Source organism: Penaeus vannamei, chromosome 39 (assembly GCF_042767895.1).
Source record: "Penaeus vannamei isolate JL-2024 chromosome 39, ASM4276789v1, whole genome shotgun sequence".
NCBI classification, from domain to species: Eukaryota; Metazoa; Arthropoda; class Malacostraca; order Decapoda; family Penaeidae; genus Penaeus; species Penaeus vannamei.
The window spans coordinates 13,446,600-13,469,099 of NC_091587.1; the positions used below are offsets into that span (position 1 = coordinate 13,446,600).

At 40.5% G+C, this 22,500-nt stretch overlaps 1 protein-coding gene across 2 annotated transcripts in view; it reads right to left on the reverse strand.

The window, feature by feature from the left end:
• Positions 1 to 1,908: 1,908 nt before the first annotated feature.
• Positions 1,909 to 22,500, reverse strand: part of Mmp1 (Matrix metalloproteinase 1) — a 26,230-nt gene continuing 5,638 nt past the window's right edge. The window contains exons 2-13 of one of the 2 annotated variants that reach the window (XM_027372535.2): positions 11,564 to 11,668; positions 10,693 to 10,825; positions 9,915 to 10,015; positions 9,155 to 9,359; positions 8,729 to 8,877; positions 7,857 to 8,031; positions 7,292 to 7,428; positions 6,613 to 6,753; positions 6,180 to 6,323; positions 5,731 to 5,844; positions 5,368 to 5,437; positions 1,909 to 3,152 (exon numbers count right to left, since the gene is read on the reverse strand). In XM_027372535.2, coding sequence (XP_027228336.1) covers positions 2,986 to 3,152; positions 5,368 to 5,437; positions 5,731 to 5,844; positions 6,180 to 6,323; positions 6,613 to 6,753; positions 7,292 to 7,428; positions 7,857 to 8,031; positions 8,729 to 8,877; positions 9,155 to 9,359; positions 9,915 to 10,015; positions 10,693 to 10,825; positions 11,564 to 11,668 — 1,641 coding nt within the window. In that variant the 3' untranslated portion in view covers positions 1,909 to 2,985. Of the gene's footprint in view, positions 3,690 to 5,367; positions 5,438 to 5,730; positions 5,845 to 6,179; positions 6,324 to 6,612; positions 6,754 to 7,291; positions 7,429 to 7,856; positions 8,032 to 8,728; positions 8,878 to 9,154; positions 9,360 to 9,914; positions 10,016 to 10,692; positions 10,826 to 11,563; positions 11,669 to 22,500 lie in introns of both variants that reach the window. The other variant, XM_027372536.2, reaches the window with a different exon arrangement.

The window sequence follows — 22,500 nt, forward strand, 5'->3', positions numbered from 1 at the left end:
TAAGATTTAGAAAAAAAAAACAAAATAACACGGTTTACTGTATGCGTTTATGAGAACGCTGCACACATGACAGGATATCGTTTCGTCAAATTACCATTTTTTTATAGAAAACACTTTTATCATGTTTCACCATCAAAGGTCGTATTTAGTTCTTTAGGATAATATCATTCTGAAAAATGCAACGTTTTTCTTCTTATCAAATGTAAGTAACGGCTGCCATCGGCAAGCTGCCCGGCCACTGCAAGGACTAAATAAGATCACGTTATTATCGCTTTAGAATAAACAATATTGGATCCTGGCCAAAATAAAATATCCAGAAGCGCAACAGAAAAACATCAACTGGTAATTACGGAAATGATGGTTTTAAAATGGAAATAAGGGCTGATAACGTTACGCCTTTTAGGTAAAAGAGCAAGACAAGAAAATTGTGGGAAAGTTTGAGACACTTTTGAAACTACAATGCGAGTTGAAATTTAAACGGTTTGTATTTGTAGTATTCTGTTGATATATATTTAATGCATTACAAAGACATAAATTTTTGGTCTTGAAAGCCCTCTGCAATCGGAGATGGACAGTATGACGATACATGTTCCGGCGAAACGCACCGATCGATACTTTTGCACTGGTATCGGCATCGCCTTCGCTACTCGATGAAAGTATTGTTATTCGCCATTGCTAAGGTGTTTTTCTCAAAATGCAACGAAATATTGATACATCGATGCATTTACGTGACTGTCTCTTGATATGTTCCCTGAGTGCCATGAACGCAACTGATAGTTGCAAGTGTAATTCCTTGATAATCTATATTAGATATAAATATCCACACATGAAGAACATGTTTCAGATGCAATTATTGTCTGCAGTGCAATTTCCATATTAGTTTGGAAAATTTATTCTAATGCATCAGCGACACATGTATTGGTATCGGTATCGCTTTAACTATCTACGAAGAATCAATGTATGGTAGCCTTAGGCTGAAGAGTCCATTTTAAGCATCGATGTATCGGTATCGCCTTAACAATTCTGTGTCTCATGCCCACCATCGCCTTCAAGACTAATTCATTGACTCGAATGTTACTATTACAAATACATTTGTGGAGGGCATTCGGTTTATCAAATGTTAGCGATATTCCTGTCTTCATGCCTACATTTACTCATACGAAACCTTTACATTCTTTCTTCATTACATGTTACATCCGCACTCAGATTTATAACTAATAGTGAAAAGAAAATATACATAAAGTCTATTTTCCCATATGTGTAAATCTTCCTTTCACACAAGCACACAAGGGCTACAGGTCCAAGGACAAGAATTCCCTTAGACTGCATTTGGCCCTCAGTTTCTCGTTCACGGTCTGGCTTCTCAAACCTAGCAGTAAATGTGAAATATCGAAAAATAAGAAAAGTAAGCATTATGGTAACATCAGTGAATGAATAGACAGAGATAGAGTAAGATAGACGGATAACACAGATAGATAGATAAATAAGAGAGAGAGAGAGAGAGAGAGAGAGAGAGAGAGAGAGAGAGAGAGAGAGAGAGAGAGAGAGAGAGAGAGAGAGAGAGAGAGAGAGAGAGAGAGAGAGAGAGAGCAAGAGACGTTAGGTTTATTTGTGTGTCTAATAATAAGAGGGTGAATACGAAAAGAGAAAACTCTTTGAGGTAAAATGTTAAGGAATTCACTGGCTTGAAGGAAAGAAAAAAATCTAGAAAGAAAAGCCAAAGAAAGAAATGGGGGTACATAAAACGACTAATTTTGGTGATTCTGTCAATAAAGAAAATGTCGTTAAAGTTCACGGCACATTCCTAAAAAGGTTATCAAATAAATACCATATTTTCCTTATTCTTTATTCAAGAAGAAAATGAGATAATGGAATATTCTTTGGTAGGAATATAAATAACAAAAGAACTGTGTTAATCGCATATATTTAATTCACACTGAAGAATATCACTCTCTCAGCTTTGTACAAATATTTACACCAGAATTCTAAAACATGATTTATACTTCTAAGACTACTAGCAATAGAAAGTCTTAGTATAACAAACATAATGCCTTTTTTGGATCTTACAAACTACAGAAGAAAAACCTGTTCTTTTTCCTTCAATTCACAACAGGTCAAAATGCAGACGAAACTCAGAGAAACTTAAATTATACTGCAATTCTTAATACAGTCATATTATGACCAACAGAATGAACTGACCACTGAAGTATTTTGTCTGTAAAATGTATCTAGTGAATATGATGTGACTAAATGCGAGTCTATGATCATTTCACATAATAGATTTAAGGTACTTCGTTGAATATTTGCATGTGTAGTGATAGAGAACAACATATATATTAGGAAATATATTCTAGACTTGCTATTAAATTTTACATGATCCAAAACGAAAAAATCGAAGTAAAGTGTAATATTGTCAAGTCTTTAATATGTTAACAACAATAATTCATGTCATTTCTTCAAACAGATCCATTCTAGTACACGTGAGAGCGTGTCAGAGCCCTAACTGCACTATATCATGTCGCTCATATTAGTATTACATGCAAATATAGCTCATATATATGTAATGTATGTCTGGATGCTAAGTAATCAGCCTTACAGGACATGTAACGATATAAGTAAAATGGGTTTCAACAACATTATGAGATAGATATTGTTTTCAAGACATTAAGAGTTGATGAGCAGATCAATGGAGATCATTTTCATAATCCATAGCCTAATACTCATTCTGGATGTGAGTGTGTGTGTGTGTGTGTGTGTGTGTGTGTGTGTGTGTGTGTGTGTGTGTGTGTGTGTGTGTGTGTGTGTGTGTGTGTGTGTGTGTGTGTGTGTGTGTGTGTACATGTATATATTTACAAAAAAAATTGTTTAAAAAATCATAATTATTGCATTTTCATCCTAGATCACTACTTCAGAGAAGATTTAAAAAAGAGAACAACAACAACTGTCTTTTGGACGACACTTCACAGTAGCCAAGAACCACTCCGATCACATCCAGCGGAGCGACTGAAGGACAAAGACAAGAGTGAAAGTGAGTGCAGCCGAGAGCGCCAAGGTGTTCGAGGGGGCGCCGTTTAGCCTGTAGCCAACACTCCTTGAGCCCGCGACACGTGGGGTCAGCCAATTGTTGCTGTCTATATAGTCCTCTGAGCCGTCTGGGGAGAGGTAGTCACGGTGAAAACAGGGGGATCCAAAGCTCAGGAAGGTGTTTATAGCACCCTTTTTAAAAAATAATCACATTTATGTATTCTTTTTTCTGTTTACTCATATATGTGTATATATAAATGTATACATATATATACACATATATATACAAGTACATACATAGTCACCTTTATAATGACTCACATTAACAAACCAAATGTAAACACAAGAGCAGTAACTTTTCCCCATCAGCACATTCCATACATAGAAAAAAAAAAAAAAATCAGCCCATGATCGCTAACGTCCACGGCCACAAACATCACATGAGGTGAAGCAAAATAGGCGAGTAGCAGCAGCGGGAGGAGCAAAGGAGCGTTAGCAAGAAGCGGTCGACGAGACGAACGCAGCCTCTTAGGGTGGTGTTTTGAGGCCATGTCCACTCATCGCCACGTCCAATGCAGTTATTTTTATTAAGGCAGCGGCGGTTCAGTACCACAAGTGGGTTGTTCACTCGTGGTAGTTAGCGATGCTGCCCCTTTAGCCTGAAACTACCATACAGAAGATATAGTCACCACAGCGCCATCTACTTTGCGTTCAAATTAGCCAAAGGGGGAGACGGAGGGACGCGGCCACAGGAGGCGAGGGAGGAATAACATGCAGGAAAGGGCAAATGTTTAACTATGCGTTAGTAGAAATTGGTTTCCCTTCAATTCTATCTTCTGTATACATATTATCATTACTGCTATTTTTATCATTATTGTTATTATTATCATTATTATTGCTACTATTATTATCACTATTACTATGACTATCACTGTCTTTAATACTGAGAGTAGCTGTATCATTATTAGATAATAGAAAGTTACGACTGTATTTCCACATTTACTTCGGGAATCACTGGATCCATCTTGACTGGAGACAGAACAAAAATGACAATTATTGAAAGCGAAACACAACCTGCAATTTATAACCCATACACAGGGTACACGTTTATCAACTTGAGCACCAGAGAAACACAAGACTAACACAAATCAAAATGAATCCAGTTTCTTTGTCTTTCCCGAATTACTTGCGTGTCGTAGCAGTGTGGATATATTTTTAAGACTAAAAGAAAACACACGGAATTCAAAGTAGTAGAAGACAAAAGTTATATGTTCGAGGTCATGTTCTCTATGTACAGTTGTATTATTGTGATGAATAAAGTATATTCTGTGTTTCTATCGTCACAATCATGAAATATTGTGAAACCAGAGGTATATAAAAAGATTAAAAGAGTTACGAGGAAATATATGGGTATCTTCTCTATAAAAATAAATCACGAAAGATAGCTTGAAAATAAAACAGTAACGAGTAAGCATGGCAACAAGATTGTTAATAAATAAAAAAGAAAACACACAAAAAAGTTAGCTTGTTGATTCTCTTGTGTAGTGAAGCCTTGTTCATGACAGGTGTAAATGCAACTATTCGTATAATCACTATAATACTTCAATTTTTACAAATGTAAATTGTTTATTTACAGTCGGATTTTTTAATAAATATACTCTGACAAGTGCTTAGTTTATTTCTATTATCGATAAATCTTATTACGAAAGACTTGCAGCGGATAAAAAGAGATTGAAAAACAGGGAAAATACAAGGGAAAATAATCAACCGCTCTACACATGCAACATAAACATGCTTCACAATATAAGAATGTTGAAATTTCAGGCCAATGAAAAAAGTACTAGACAATGCACCATTAATAAAAGTAATTTGCAGTCTTTTTCCATGACAAAGAAGATGCTTATATAAAGATTAGGAACATGTATGAAAATACAATTAGAATTCAATAAGCACACTGGAAACCCTACTGTATTTCTACCTACCAAGCCTCACTTTAGCATGAAAGGATAAACTTGATTAGATTGCCATATATGAGGTCACGGGGATTTGAAGACATGCGGTGTTGATGAAATTTAATTAATCATAATTATAGAACATGTTAAATCCGAGTCAAAGTTGACCTCAGTTGCCGACAATGCAATAATCAAATTAGCATTAAACACACACATACATATACATGCACATATACATAAACATACACATATACACCCAGTACTTATGTATGTGAATATATATATACATACATTATATATACGTACATATTTATATATGCATATAGCGTATTCCTTAACCCTGACAAGCTGTTTCTTTGCAAAATCTTACACACGATTCACCAACACTTACCAGCATCGAAAGTGTCATCGTGGGCTTCGTCGGCCAAGGGGTCTGTGGTCCCGGTTTGAGTGGCGTCCATCTGTTAGGAAATACACACTGTAACAACCTCCTTCAACACGTACGGGGTCTTGATAGGATTCATTATGAACAGAAACCTGATCAGGCGTGTGACTTTTCCTTATTAATATATGAACAAGACTGAGTACATGTATACAAGTGAAATGGCATACAAAAGACAACGAATATTTCCTATGCAGAAAAGAAATAAAAACAAACAAACCTAAAAAAAATCCAGTATATATGAGAAAACACCTGAAATGACACAGGGAAACTAACATAACTCAAAATTCGACACAAGAGCGAAGAACGAACCTGGGAGCCGGAGGCGGGGCAGCCGAACCACCAGTAGCCAGCAGGACGCGGGAAAGCGGGGTCTCCTGAGTCGATCTTGAATCGCCGATCGTTGAATCGCCAGTAGTTACCGTCCTGGAAAGATTTGAATTGATATTTACTATTGTAATTCACTCGCGGATTGAAAAACTGTTGGGGTAGTTTGAAGCAAATGTAATTCGTGGGAATATGTAAGGTTAATTGTGTTTATTTGTGTGTGTTGGTTCTAGATACGTTTCCAATACATCTCATTTCTGATCTTCATCAGCATTATATGAATAATAAAGGAACACCGGAAACACACAGAAGAGAAGAACATAATCAATGAAACCATACATCTTGAAAAAAAAAATCCCAACATACACCCAAACTACACCTAAATAAACAAAAGAAAGCGTTGTCAATCGAATTCTCTCTCTCTCACGCCTTACCTTGAAGAAGTACGTGTAGCCGTTGGAATACTGAAGGGCGTCGTCGATAGAGTTGGGCAGACCCTCCCAGTTGGAAATGGGCTTGGGGTAGCTCTCCTTCACTGGGGGTCGCTGAGTGGGGTCAAAACGCCAGTACTTTGAACCCTGGGGAGAGAAATTGGAATGATGTTATTGATGAATTAAAATATGTTCAGTAACGTAAAGGGGTATTATTTTTTATCTTTGTAATAGAAATTATTCATTGATTTTAACGTGACATCACATGATATACATGAAAACAAATAAACAAAACATTAAACAACTGAATTAATCGTCAATATCAAATCAAAAGATTACAACAGAAAAAAAAACACTACAACTAATCAATCGATGCTATCAACCCCTTCAAACGACCCAATCCCTAACTCATCACCTCCCAACCACCGCCAATTACCTTGAAGAAATAGATCTTTCCGTTTCCTGACCAGACGAAAGCTGCGTCAATGTCGTCGGGAATGCCAGAGAAGCCCTTGCTGATCTGCTTCGGGTAGTCGGCGTCCATGGTCAGGTCGGAGAAGCGCCAGTATTCGCCACCCTGAGAAATGCAAAGGGTTTGTTTAGGGCCGTTACCCCTCAGCGGAATGTGTTTTGCGTTAATGGGGGTTCATGCGATGTCGTTGCCACAGCGATAGAGGAAATTATAAAGTTCTGCAGGTTATTGGTTCCTTTATGACTGTGGGTTTGTTTTATATCGTCTTTGTGAACATGGTTTTATGTTTTATTTTGTTGAGCAAATATATTGCATTCACGTTATATTCGCCGTGATAATATATACGTAAATAAACACATCTAATTTGAAGAATAGTCTAAATATACGTGGTTAATATAAACAGAATTTACCCCGTTACCCCCCAAAAATATATTTAATATATATATACATACATATATACATATATATATATATATATATATATATATATATATATATATATATATATATATATATATATATATATATATATATATACATGTATGTATGTATGCATATACGTACATGCAATGTCTCCCTATTCGAAAAAAATAAACATTCAATATTTTCGCTTCGACTACAGATCACACCAGCATCTTCTTACCCTGAAGAAGTACGTCTTGCCGTTGGTCCAGGTAAAGGCAGCGTCGATGTTCGAGGGAAGTCCGTCCCAGTCTTCAGAGATAGACTTCGGGTACCCGCTGTCCACGCCCTTCTCTGTGAGTCTCCAGTAACGCGAGCCTAGTGATAAAGAGTTATATCGTTAAAACCTTCTTTCTGCAATCAGTTATAAAGATAATAATGGTGCTACGTGATGCCAGCACGAATTCCGACTGCAATAAGTCAGTTACAATGTTAACAATAAGTTATCAAGTAATAACAACAACAAGAATTCGAATAGCAACGTGAATCTACGTTTAACCCTGAAAATAAATGGTTCTAGTCAGACATTCCTAATGCAATATATCAGTTACAATGTTAACAATTAAGCTATCTAGTAATAACTACAACAAGAATTCGAAAAGCAACGTGAATCTATGTTTAACCTTGAAAATAAATTGTTCTGGTCACACGTTCCAATTGCAATAAATCAGTTACAATGTTAACAATTAAGCTATTAAGTAGAACAACAAGGACTCGAATAGCAACGTGAATCTCGACTCATTTACCCTTGAAAACGTAAGTGTTCTGGTCAGACATGGTGACGATGGCGTCGACGGAGGGGTCTCCGCACAACACGCTGCTGGGCTTTCCGGTCACGCCCTCGTCGGTGCCGCCTCCGCCGATGGTGGGAGGGCGGAGGGTGGCCGGGGTGGGCTTGGTGGTCTTCTTGCCGTACAGAGCCTGCAAATGGGGGTTGGAATGAAGGGAAGACCCGGACGAGGTGGTTGGAGGGAAGTCGCCGACAGCGCGGGTGGAGGGATGTTAGGATTTGTGTGGTTGGAGGGAAGTTGTGAAAGGGGTGGGCGGGTTGCGTCCAGGTCCTCGCTTCCTTATTGTCTTGGGTTTAAAGCGAGGCTGATCATTTTGTCTACTAAGGCTGGCAGCAGGACCACGATCTCTGCCACTTTCCTACAACCGTGTCGGAGTTAAAAGAAAACCTCTAGTGCCCTGATCTTCATTCCCCAAAATCGTGAGTTTAAAAGAAGGTAAATGACTTTGTATTGTCTTAAGCTTGGCAGAGAGGATTAGAAGTAGTTTTCCGTTCACTTCTTGATTTTTACATCATAGTTCTTGTTTCTTGTCTAGTACATTGTTCAAATCAGCTAGTAATTGATGAAAAATATTGCAACAGAAGCGAGCAACGCCACGATTCTCATTAAATTTGAAATCAAGTTTGGAAATGCCAAAGCAGACATTTCAACCAAACGCACATGAACTCGCATAAACTGTGTGCACGAGTACATGTATAATATACACATATACCAGCGTACATAATACACATACTAGTGTAATTTTATACGCGAATACATACATCTATATCCATAAAAATATATCTATGTATATGCAGACGTGTATTACAATGCAGCCAGCGCCGTACCTGGATGCCGTTCAGATCGTCCTGGTCCAGCTCGAAACTGGGCTCGTAGCCGCGGTAGAACGGCGCCATGAGGGAGGAGCGAACGTCGGAGTGAGACAGACCGAGGGAGTGTCCGAATTCGTGCGCGGCGACTTGGAACATGTTTGTACCTGGAGGAAAGCCGTCATTAGGTTTGTTTAGGGGTTTATTATTGTTGTTCTTTATGTTGCTGTGTGCACTTCATTTTTTGGTTTAATATACGGTATGTTGAGGGAGAAGGAGAGAGACAAGGAGAGGAAAGGGACAGGGAGATCGGGAGGGAGAGGTTGAAGTAATGAGTGGGAGAGAAAAAGAGGAAAGGGGAAAAACGAAGCAGAGGAAGGAGGAGACAGAAACCGAGCGACAAACAGACCGACTGACAGACAGAGCGAGCAGCCGCCCTCTTACCTCTATAGGAGTCGATCGTCCAAGCCTCCGTGTCGTCGAAGTGGGCGTCTCCACCGTAGATCGGGAAGTAGGCGTGGGCGAGGGTGCCCCCTGGACCGTCGAAGGGGTCGCCGTCGCCGTGCTCGCCCTTCTCGAAGCGGATCTCGATGTGCACCTTGCCTGACGTCACGGGCGTGAAAGACAGCTCGGTCACGTCGGACCACACCTGAGGAGGATCGAAAAGAGCGCGAATTGTAGTGGCGTTGGAATCACGGGATTTGCTTCATTTTCTTTTTAATTTTATTCTTAATTCCTCTTTTATAACTAGTCTTCATAAGGAATAAATTACGAATATGACAGTAGAGTTAACTAAATTATGTATTTTTTTGCCTGGCACATACAGATGTTTTTGTGCTAAAGAAGGCTGTACCACTTTTTGCACGTTTTTGCGCCCAAGTAAAGTGTCGCGTGATCGGTCAAAACGCTTGGATAAGTGAGCTATTATTACAGTGCTGCTTATTTTAGACTGTGGGTAATGGAATCATTTGCGGTTCTCCATTGTATTATAAAACATGTGTGCACGCATGTGTGTGTGCACGTACTTGTATCTACGCGTACGTACAAATACCTTTGTGCGTGTATTTGTACCTGTCTATGTGCGTGTATTTGCTCATGTGCGTATCTATGCCGGTGTACGTGACTGTGAATCGGTGAGTAAACGTGTGAAAGCGTGAGTCAGTGCGTAAGGAAACAGGAAACTTGGAGCAAGAACGAGACCGACCTTGAAAGCGGCGGCGATCTCCCTGTCGACCGAAGCTTTGGTGAGGCCGCGCGGGTACTTGGTGATCCTGTAGTTGAGATCCCGCACGCGCCACCTGGAGCCTGCAGGGCGGGAGGGCTCGTTAGCCGTTTTTTTTCTTTTCTTTTTTTGGTGGGGGGCGGGCGAGGTGACTGGGTTTACTAATATTTATTAGAACAGGTGCAGACGTGGATATGTTGCATAAATACACACAGTATATAACATACAGATACAGAGGTAGACGCATTGCATACACTTAGACATACACACAGTCTCTCTCTCTCTCTCTCTCTCTCTCTCTCTCTCTCTCTCTCTCTCTCTCTCTCTCTCTCTCTCTCTCTCTCTCTCTCTCTCTCTCTCTCTCTCTCTCTCTTTTTACACTTGATTACAAAGTCAATGATGCATGTTACTAACATCGATCAGGACTATCATGCAACTCTTCCTGACCTTCAGGAAAAGAGCATTTTAGTATAGAAATAAAATAATCCATAAATAGATATATGAAATAAATGACCAGTCCAACTCAATGTTATAAATAAATAAGTAAATAACCCGTCCAACTCTATATCATAAATATATAAATAACCCATCTAACTCAGCCTTATAAACAAACGAACAAATAAACAGATCAATAAATAAAATCAATACAAGTAAACAATAAACACATCCGTTCGAATAAACAGAGAGACCAATAAGAAAAACTGACAGACAGGGAATCAATAACCACATCCACTCGCGTTCCTCTCGTGACAAAACGTACCTTGGAGCGCGTATCTCTTCTTGCGCGCGTCCGAACCGTACCCGACCTTGTCCTTGACGCCGCATCTCGGAGTATTCATCATCTTCACTGTTTCGTCGTCCAGCTCGCCCGTTTGGTTCAGTCCAGCGAAGGCCTACGAGGAATAGGGAACGTAAGGATAAATAAGATTTTGAAAACAGAAGAGGGATACGGAATGTAACGATAATTAAGAGTTTAAAAAGACGAGGGTCACGGAATGTAACGTTATGATTAAAAAAAAAAAAAATGACGAGGGATACGGAATATAACATTCATAAGATTTTAAAAATGACGAGGGATTACGGAGTATAATGTTCATAAGATATATATAAAAATGAAAGGGGATACGGACGATGATAAGTTTGAACAAAAATGACAAGGGATGAGAATGAAGTTTTAAACCACTACCGTTAGGTTTGTTCTTAGAATTATAGAAATTATGTTTGCTGATAAGTTGTCCTGTGAGATTAATAAAAGTCGACTTACAAGTAAATGTATATGTCCGTAACGTTTCCTTCAAAAATAGAACGTAAACAGGTATGTCACATTTTTATAGATATTATATAATTATTACGTTCTTCACTTGAACCAACAAAATCCTCAGAGAAACACAATCGTCATAATTATCTAATGATTTACATTAACAATCCCTGTTTTTGGCTTCAGCGAAAAGGCTGTTCATCCAAAAGGTCTCGTCATATAATGGCCATAAAATCCACTTGGTTAACGAAGCATCAATAGACTTGACGCCGTGAACCATTCCGCGTTCTTAGCTAGAGGTGAATATGCTGATTATTTCTCGAACATTATCTCTTGCATCTATATCATTTCCGGATGCTATTATTAAACTCACCTGGAATTCCTTGACAGCATCCGTGACGGTTTCTTCAGACAAGAGCGCTCCTGACTGTGGGTTGGTCGCTGTCGGGGCCAAGTAGCCAAATCTTGCTAAGTACATCTGTTGAAAAAGAAATTGGGATTAGCTGTTGATCTTATTTAGTCTACATGCAGCATTTCGTAGTATTTTAAAATCTACCCTTCTGTCTACGTATCTCTCCGTCTGTTTACTTTTGTCTCGCTATATTTTCATGTATATCGCTATCTGTCTATCAGTATGGCAAAATATATATATGTATATACATATATAGAGAGATAGAAAGTAAAACAATTCAAACTCACAAACAAACAAACAAACACACTCAAGAACGCGTTAACACACCCCTCATTACCGCAAACAAACCCTCCCTCCCTCCCCTCTCCCCTTCCCCCTACCCCCAGGCCACCCACAACATTGCCTAGCATTATCGATCGGGCACAAATTCCGCCAAAAAGAAAACTGTCCCATTTCCGACTGGTGGGTGCAAGGTTGCCCGACAGAGCAGCCTGCAAACCGAACAGCCCGATGTATGGTCAGAGCCTCACCGCTTCCGGGAAATGTGTAGGTTGCGAGTCCTTGTACATGATCAGCCATGCACTCAATTATTAATTACGGAGGTAGGGCGAGTACGTACCAACATTAGTACGTGTTTACTCTTCGTCATTCTATTCATCTTGAATTATCTGCCGTATAAAAGGACTGGATGGTATGTGGCGTCTTTGTTTACGAAAGGGCGCGCGGGAATTTCCCAGAAAAATATCGTTATACAAGGGGCACGCCAGGCGACCATACAACATATATATCAGGCTACTGTCAGGGCCTTGTAGGTTGTGCGATGTGAAGTCATGGTTACCGCGTGAGCCTACACAACAAACAGCTTTCATTCTCATCATCGATTCATATTGCTATGTCTGTGCGAATGTTTAACTTTATATATATAGACACACTCAAACACACACACACACACACATATATGCACACATATAAACACACTCATACACGCACGCAGATACATATACAAACATGTACATATGAATAGGTAAAGTATGTATGGACAGCACGCTACTATAAAATGCATAACATACTCATCTAAAGACACACAACCACAAATACCTTGAAGATTATGCTCCTTGTAGACATCATTGTCAATAGCAAAGGTCATTATCAGCTAACATTTAATTACTCCCAAGACATAACATCCGCATTTTTTTGCTAAACGCTCGCCGCAAATTGATAGCAGAGAGCCAGATAGGCAGTCGTATGGTTAGCAGGACGTCCTCGGAAAACCAATAAAGGTTTCATTAACGATTTCCGTAATACAGAAAGTCAGATGCGTGATGGTATTGAGAAAAGTGAAAAGGGCGTAACGTTTCATTCTCTTTTAAATCTGGCAGAATCCGAAAAGGCAATATTTACTTATTGGGACGATGTGAATAAAAAAAGAGAAATATATATATTAGGTGTAATCCAACAAGCCATTGTAAATTTCGTTAAATATTCGAAACAATGTTATCTGCCGTATCACACCACAATCTGTATTTGCATTACAAGCTTAAACCCACGCTCATGTCGACAGCTCACGAAAATAACACGCAACAAAAAAGCAGTACATCTTTTATAGAACTTCTTTGCACAATTATTGGTGACCCATTTCCGCAATAATTCGACGTTATGCCTCTCTCGCGTTGAAAAAGAATTGGGTGGAGTTGAAACAAGTAGAATTGTGGATGACTGGGCTGAAGGTGAGACAGAGGACATAGAACCAGGTTGTGTAACAGAGAGAGGAAAGAGAAAGGGTGGAAAGGAAAACCGAGCAACAAGGAATAAAGGAAAGGTCAGAGAGAAAAAAGCAAGAGGAGAACCACGAAGAAAAATTCGGAATCAGAAGAGAGAGAAAAAAAGAAGGGACACAGTGAAAAAGAAATAACTTCAGACCGAAGAAAAACAAAGAGAGTGATACGGGTCACAGAACTGAGATAAAATAAAGACAACGTATTTTCAAACGGTTATAATATACGGTGGTGGTCTGATAAAACTAATTTTCATTGTTTTAAGTCATACTTCAGAGAGAGGAAATGGCTAACTGTACCGTTTCCGGGGCGGTTACTGTACAAACAGAATAAAACTGGCAGATACGGACAAGTCATACGGTACAGAGTAAGAAGCAGAGTGGACAAAGCAAAGAGAGGTCAGAGAGAGGAGAGAGAGAAGAGGGAGAGAGAGAGAGAGAACAGAGAGAGAGAAAGGAGAGAGAGAAATGAGAGAGAGAAAGAAAGAAAAGAGAGAGAGGAGAGAGAACGGAGAGAGAGAGAGAAAGAAAGAAAAGAGAGAGAGGAGAGACAGAACGGAGAGAGAGAGAGAAAGAGAGAGAAAGAGAGAGAGAGAGAGAAAGTGAGAGAGAGAGAGAGAAAGAGAGAGAGAGAAGAGATAGAGAGAGAGAGATAGAGAAGGAGAAAGAGAAAAGAGAGAGAGAAAGAAAGAAAAGAGAGAGAGGAGAGACAGAACGGAGAGAGAGAGAGAAAGAGAGAGAAAGAGAGAGAAAGAGAGAGAAAGAGAGAGAGAGAGAGAAAGTGAGAGAGAGAGAAAGTAAGAGAGAGAGAAAGTGAGAGAGAGAAAGGAAAGAGAGAAAAGAGAGAGAGAAGAAAGAAAAGAGAGAGAGGAGAGACAGAACGGAGAGAGACAGAACGGAGAGAGAGAGAGAGAGAGAGAGAGAGAGAGAGGAAAGAGAGAGAGAGAGAGAGAGAGAGAGAGAGAGAAGAGAGAGAGAGAAAGAGAGAGAGAGAAAGGAGAGAGAAAAGAGAGAGAGAAAGAAATAAAAGAGAGAGAGGAGAGACAGAACGGAAGAGAGACAGAACGGAGAGAGAGAGAGAGAGAGAGAGAGAGAGAGAGAGAGAGAGAGAGAGAGAGAGAGAGAGAGAGAGAGAGAGAGAGAGAGAGAGAGAGAGAGAGAGAGAGAGAGAGAGAGAGAGAGAAGAGAGAGAGAAAGGAGAGAGAGAAATGAGAGAGAGAAAGAAATAAAAGAGAGAGAGGAGAGACAGAACGGAGAGAGACAGAACGGGGAGAGAGAGAGAGAGAGAGAGAGAGAGAGAGAGAGAGAGAGAGAGAGAGAGAGAGAGAGAGAGAGAGAGAGAGAGAGAGAGAGAGAGAGAGAGAGAGGCAAACAGACAACGAGACATAAACAGAGAACCCGGGAGAACGAAAACGAAGAGAAACCAAAGAAACCGAGAGAGGGAGAAAGAGAGAACCAAATGCCAAAGAGCGAACCCCGAATCAGCTGATATGGAACCACGTAAAAAAAAAAAAAAAAAAAAAAAAGAGAGAGAGAGAGAGAGATAGAGAGAGAGAGAGAGAGAGAGAGAGAAAGGGAGAGAGAGAGAGAGAGAGAGAGAGAGAGAGAGAGAAATACAGCGGATGGAACCAATTACTAAGGAGGAAGAGGGAGGTTGCGTCTCGTAAAATTTCCTCGAATAATCTCAAAAACCGTAAAGAAAAGTTTCAAAAATAAGAAGAAAACAGCCATCTTCCAGATCAGAGAAGCAGCAAATTCATTCCAGGTAAGAGACTGAGTTGCATGACATCCTTAAAAAAAGAAATAAAAAAGAAAAAAACAAAAAAGGCTCAATTGCTGTCACGTGTCATGTTGCACTGATGTTGCATGCATCCTTTTGACACCACTGGTTGTTTCGCTGGAACTGTTTGCTGAGTCAGGCTGATCGGATACGTCCGTGGGTGAATTGCATTTTTGTATCTTTTAAAGTTTGAGTTTTGATTTTCGTCATTCGGGTGGCTTCTATATGTTTATGATGCGTATATATTCATCCCTTTTTTTCTTTTAGATATGATTTTCTTTATCCAACTACTGATTTGGTATATATTTTGTTACTTTTCTATACTTTTTTAAAATATGATTTTCTTTATTCATATACTGATTTGGCAGATTTATTGTTTCTTATCTGACGCTTCTTTTTAATTATTCACCTTTCCCCGACAAACAACGGATCTCGGTCAAAATCCCCGCAAGCGTCTTCAAAACATCTCAAATTATATCGCTAGTCGGCAACTCATCCGTGACGTCCAATCCAGGCGCTGACGCCTTCATGCGGGTCGAGCAGTTGTCAGCCGGAGCGGGATGACGTCATGACTCATTCAAGGCAGGCGCGCGTGATTGGTCAGCGACAGGTAGTGACCGTGGTATGTCTCGATGACGTCACGAAACAAACCCGGCGGATGTGAGTATCGGAACTGGGCGCTAAAAGAGAGAGAGAGAGTGGGAGAGAGAGTCATCATGGCGAAGAGGAGATCCGGGTCAGGTGGAGTTTACGCCTCTGCCCGCCAGGTTTGGTTCGGAAGCTGTGGAATAGTGAATGTATACGGCAAACATGATAATCTCTCTCTCTCTCTCTCTCTCTCTCTCTCTCTCTCTCTCTCTCTCTCTCTCTCTCTCTCTCTCTCTCTCTCTCTCTCTCTCGCTCTCTCTCTCTCTCTCTGTATGTTTGTCTATCCGTCAGGCACATACACACAGAATAGATATACTGTTATCGATAAATAGATAGGTACATGGCAATATAGATAGATAAATAGGTAGCCATGGATATAGATATAGACTTTAAATAGGTCAATAGTTCTAAAGAAACAGATAGATATAAATGAAAATAGACGGAAAACCACTGGCCACACCCTATTTTTCGAATTAGAGTAAAGAAGAGAGAAAATCTACTCTAATTTCACCCATAATTCAGCTTCGCCCAAACAAAAGTTCCCGGATTTCCTATGAAAAGGGAATCCACTCTATCAAATATTGACAAACCTATGACCACGTGTTACTTGTTTGTTCCGCATACACACATAAACACACATACATGCAAACACAAGCACAAACACACACACACACACACACACACACACACACACACACACACACACACACACACACACACACACACACACACACACACACACAGATATATATACTCACACACACATACACGTACCCATTTCCCAGAAACCTTGATGAATTAAACAAAAGAACTAAACTTTTGCCCAAGTAAAAAACACAATCTACACCATACTATGTACCATTGGACATTTATCATTCTGTGAGTTCGCTCATTGTTCTTTCATGAACTATCGAGTCCTTGGGTTCGCGGGATTCGGAACAACTTGTACAATTTAAATACAACTGATATATCTAATTTAGGGGGGAGGGAGAGGGAGTGGGAGAGAGAAGGGGTGGGAGAGGAAGAGGTTGGGGGAGAAGGAAAGGGAGAATGAGAAGGAAAGGGAGGAGAGGGAGATGGAGAAGGAGAGGGAGAGGGAGAAGGAGAGGGAGAGGGAGAGAGGGAGAGGGAGAGGGAGAGGGAGAGAGTGAGAGAGGCAGAGAGAGAGAGAGAGAGAGAGAGAGAGAGAGAGAGAGAGAGAGAGAGAGAGAGAATAAGAAAGAGAGAGAGATGAGAAATAATCTAATGCTGCATCCTTCATCATGCAACTTAACATTCACAGCAGACAAGAAACAACTTCAGAATACAAGCAAGACTCGGTCGCAGAACTCAAGTCAAAGCACTTATCAGTTTAACACTGTTCTAGCACAAAACAAATAAGAAATAAAAGAAACAAGATTAGTAAAGAAAGGAGTTAAGACATGCAAGACGCGACCGAAAACAAGAAACAAAAAAGAAAAAGAAAAGAAAAAAGAAAAGATTAGAAGAAAATAGGTAAACGACAAAGCCACGATCAAAAGACTTAAAGTTTAAGTGTCAATCATTCTAGCACTTTTCTAACACAGAATAAACAACAAACAAGAGAAAACAAGAGAAAAAAAACAAGCCAGGCACGTTCATAGGTTCTAAACGCAAGAACCAACTTCCCTAATGCACACACACACACACACACACACACACACACACACACACACACACACACACACACACACACACACAAAGACAATGAACAAGAAACATGATCGGAAAAGACAGACAAGTTCCACAGGACCTTCGAATCAGCCCAAACAACCAAACAACCGAAACAAGGAGAGAAACAGCAGGGCATGGTCTAAGGAGGAGGAAGAGAAAGAGGCAGAAGAAGATGAAGAAGAAGAGAAAGAAGAAGAGGAAGAGGAAGAAGAAGACGAAGAGGAGGAGAAAGAAGAAGAGGAGGAAGAAGAGGAGGAAGAAGAGGAAGACGAAGAAGAAAAAGAAGAGGAGGAGAAAGAAGAAGAAGAGGAGGAGGAAAATGAGTAGGAGGAGGAGGAAGAGGAGTAGGAGGAGGAGGCGGCCCCACTCACCCTCAGGAGACTGGACCCGCGGGATCAGTCTTCACGCCCACACCTTCCGGCATGGAATATTTGTCCTCTTACCTACCCACCTACGGACCTTCGCTGACTCACTAGTTTTTGTTGCTTTTCTCCTCTTTTCGGGGATTTTTCGTTTGCCTTTATTGTAGGTTAAAGGCGGGTGATTCAAGGATTTTTTTTTCGGTTGAGAAGAGATAATCTGATGTCTGGGGTTCTTAGAATCGACAATGTGATCTGGCATGTTCGATCTCTCTTTGGGAATTGCTGTTTGTGTGGAATAATTTCGCGAGGGCGTGTTCGTGTTCAGGACTTGCAAATGGGTACAATACTTTCGAGTCGTGACGTCACGTATATCATTTTGATGTGATTCACATAGCTATGCCCTCATTCCCCCACAAGCCGCCCTTCTTGAACTATGAATGTTGCACTTTTCTTTCACGCAATGCTAATTTACGAATTAAGTGGGCTACCTGCGGTTCCGAAAACTGGGCTCCTTCCCCTTACTACTTAGTGATCGAGTCTGAAGCATTTCACGTTCATAGAGTAGCCCTTTCATCCCAGGCTACAGCTCTGGGAATACCAGGTCAAGTGCTAAGCTGAAAAGATTATCGTACAGTAGGCATCCTGTTGTGAGTCACGGCTACAGACAGCAGTTCCAACTTACTCGTTACGGATGGACGCTAGCAACAGAAGTAAATATGTAGAGTTAAAAAAAGAAGCTAATTAGACTGTACGTTGACCATAAGAGCAAATACGACGATTTATGGAATAGTCGAGCGAGTAGGATGAACGTACTTGGCGTTCTCGTATGTGTTTTGTTGTTATTGTTTTCTAAAGCTTTTGTGACGGACTGCTTGGACAGGATGTTTTGCTGTCCCTCTCGATGGCCGTGAAGCTCACTCATTCCCGACTACCACTTAATTGGACTGACTCACTCGTACACAAAAGAAAGAAAAAGAATGCATTATACGGTTCTGTAAGTGGCAATTTAAAAGTTCTTCAGCCTTGCGGACAGGTCAAAGATGCTTCTATCTCTGTGACTCACACACAAATTGTTAACTGAATTTCTTCAGTTCTATGGTCGTGCTCAAAGGTCACACTAGTCACACGTACTTAAAAAGAAAAAAAAGGAAGAAATAAAAAAATAGCGAATAAATATGAAGAATGTATTTTTTCTGTGAAGAAAATCTCATACAATGACTTTTATCTGAATTATTATTTCGAAAGTTCCAATCCTTTGCAGAACAATAAAGGATCTGTTTACTTTTCTTACAAATTCTGCGAAATGAAGAAAATAGTAGTTTCATATAACGGAACAGACATACAACCACAGACGTCTCGATAGAGTCGACACACGATTCAGACCAGTGCTTTAAAACACCATGAAAATGCTTTCTACCCGTTTAGTCCGTTGATCCAATATTGCGTCGCACATAATCATTTAGCAAATAGGTTTAGAAGGTTTAGAAAGCTAATGTATTTGGCCAAGAAACAACGTGAGGGTATAGGATGACGGTAGACTGCAACCCAACTCTTCTCGGGTGTCTGAGTCATGCTCCGACTGCTGGATTTGGCGTCTCGTGTAATGTGTAAGGACACAGATTGCTTATGCCTTTGGAGGTTCTTTGTCTCTTGCGCTTTGTCCGTTTGTCTTTGTCTCTCTCTCTCTTTTCTTCTTGTACTTTGTCTTTTGTTTTTTTCTTGTGGCGATTAGTGTGCCTTTTTCATTTCGTGCTTTTCTTGTATTCTCTCTCTCTCTCTCTCTGTCTCTCTGTCTCTCTGTCTCTCTCTCTCTCTCTCTCTCTCTCTCTCTCTCTCTCTCTCTCTCTCTCTCTCTCTCTCTCTTTTCATCCCTCCCTCTCTTCCCCCTTTCCTCTCACCATCCCCATCCCCACCAATTCTATCTTCATCTCTGTGTGTTTATGTGTGTTCAGTCCGCTTTTATGTGTGTTTGAACCATGTTATTAGCATGTTCTCTCTCTCCGCGTGAATGTGCTTAAGTATTCATCACCGAACACGCAATGAAGGAATGACCTCTTGAAAGGCGAAAGTAAGCGAGTCCTCGTTAGTGAAATCATCCACTCGACTAACCGCGCACACCACTCTTTCCCCTCAAGAACACCGCTCTGACCACGAGCGTAAGTTTAGACAAAAAAGGGTAAAGAACCGAAATATAAATAAATAAAAAAATACATAAAAATGATAGAAATAAACAATGATAGTAAAAACACAACAAATAAATGTATAAATGTGATGGAAAGATAAATAACTATGATAGAATTAGAATTATAGAGGAATTTATAGAAAACGACAAAGTAAATATGAAAATCATACGCTGAAACAAAAAGACAAACTGATATCTTGAAAGATACAAGAAGGACAAAACAAAATGTATACGAAATACAACGAAATGAGACGATGTTTGTGAATTATTAATTTGTATGAAAGACAAATCGTATGAGACCAGTTACTTCAGGAAATTATTTTTATTGGCTGTGTCAAGTTTCCCAAGTCAAGTTTCAAGTTTTATATCAAATAATTTATGCAGTTCTGACAGTTACTTCTGCAGCATTGCACGGTATTTTTTGTTGCTTATAGGCAACATGCAGTTACTGAAATTGATGGTTTGCTCTCTCTCTTCCACTCCCTCTCTCTCTGCGTGTGTGTGCGTGTGTGTGTGTGTGTGTGTGTGTGTGTGTGTGTGTGTGTGTGTGTGTGTGTGTGTGTGTGTGTGTGTGTGTGTGTGTGTGTGTGTGTGTGTGTGTGTGTGTGTGTGTGTGTGTGTGTTCACGAGTTTCCCTTATATCTGCGTGTGTATGTTTTTGTGTACATGTGTGTGTGTGCATCTGTATACGTACAGAACCCGGACTCCGCCAACACATGACTCGGCCTCCTGGGTTCTCGAGAAGCAAGTGAGTCAAGCCCGAAGGAGAGAATCCTTTCCCGCCGAACAAACGGACGGACGGACGGACGGACGGACGGATGGGCGGAAACATGACATATGGAGATGACTAACGAACCGGACTTAAACCAGTGACGACTCAAACTTCTGAAGTGTACTTGTGAACTTGATTTAAGTGGATGATTTACAAAGGACGACTTACGGTCATGGCTGAAACGGATGACTTACGCGGAGACCATCTCTTGAACGCAACTTTCGAAACCGTTCGTGTAAACTTTTCGTCACAATGGTATTTGGGGAGGAATGCCACGCTGGGCTGTCGTGTAGCTGACCGTTTAATAGGAAAGACTGGGGAGGGGGTGGGGGTGGAGGGAGGGGTGGGGGTGGAGGGAGGGGTGGGTGCGGGGGAGGAAGGGTGTAGGGATGGAGGGAGGGAGGGGGTGTAGGGAGGGAGGGAGGGAAGGAGGATGCGGGAGAGGAGGGGTGTAGACAGAGGAGGGGGAGAGGAAGAAGGAAGGGTGAGTGTAGGGAGGGAGGGAGGGGGTGTAGGGAGGGAGGGAGGGGGTGTAGGGAGGGAAGGAGGATATGGGGGAGGAAGGGTGTAGACAAGGCGGGGGAAGGAGGAAGGAAGGGTGAGTGTAGGGAGGAAGGGAGGGGCCAGTGCAGGAGGGAGGCAGGGAGGAGATAGGAAGATGGGGGGGGGGGGGCGTGGGACGGGAGGGTGGAGGGCAAGGAGGGAGGAAGATGAGAGAGGAAAGAGGTGGGGAAGAGAGAGAGAGAGAGAGAGAGAGAGAAAGAAAGAGAGAGAGACAGACAGACAGACAGAGAAAGAGACAGACAGACAGACAGACAGACAGACAGACAGAGAGAGAGAGAGAGAGAGAGACAGAGACAGAGACAGAGAGAGAGAGAGAGAGAGAGAGAGAGAGAGAGACAGAGAGAGAGAGAGAGAGAGAGAGAGAGAGAGAGAGAGAAAGAGAGAGAGAGAGAGATACAAAAAAAGGATAATGTATACCCTTGAGAATCAAACCGACATATAAACACAAACAAAAATCAAAGAAAGTCAATTTCTAAGCTGACAGACACATCAAGTAAACAAAAATCAAAGAAGAAAGCCAATTCCAAAATAATCAGATAAACAAATAAATAAGTAAACAAAAATAAAAAGCCACTTCCAAAACAGACAGACAAATAAACAAGTAAACAAAAATCAAAGAAGAAGAAAGGCAATTCCAAAATAAAGACACAAGCCCCCGGATCTGGAACGCAACCGACCAAGAAATGACTTTCACGGGACTACGACTCTAGTTAGTCTAGAAGGCGACAGATGGCGGGCATGTCACTTTCGTTTTCTGCTTTCATTTTATAATAAAGTCTTCAGAAACACTTGTGGTATTTTTTCCCCTCAAGATATATCTACGAGAGATACGACTGAGTTTTATTGTATTTGCAAAAATAACCGTGATTTAGCTAGAGAAACAATTCAATTAGTGGCTATTATATAATAAGAATAATGTACTTTTTCACAAACAAATATATGTGCGAAGCGATTTCAATATTTTTTATACTTTTTAATGGTTTCATTTCACAAATCTTAATAGATTACTTTTTATATATATAATGCTCACATATTATTTGATTTCTCAATTGCAAAAACGACTCCACAATGCGGGAAATTATTCATATATATTATCCATCCGAGTGTGAAGGTTATGAGATATT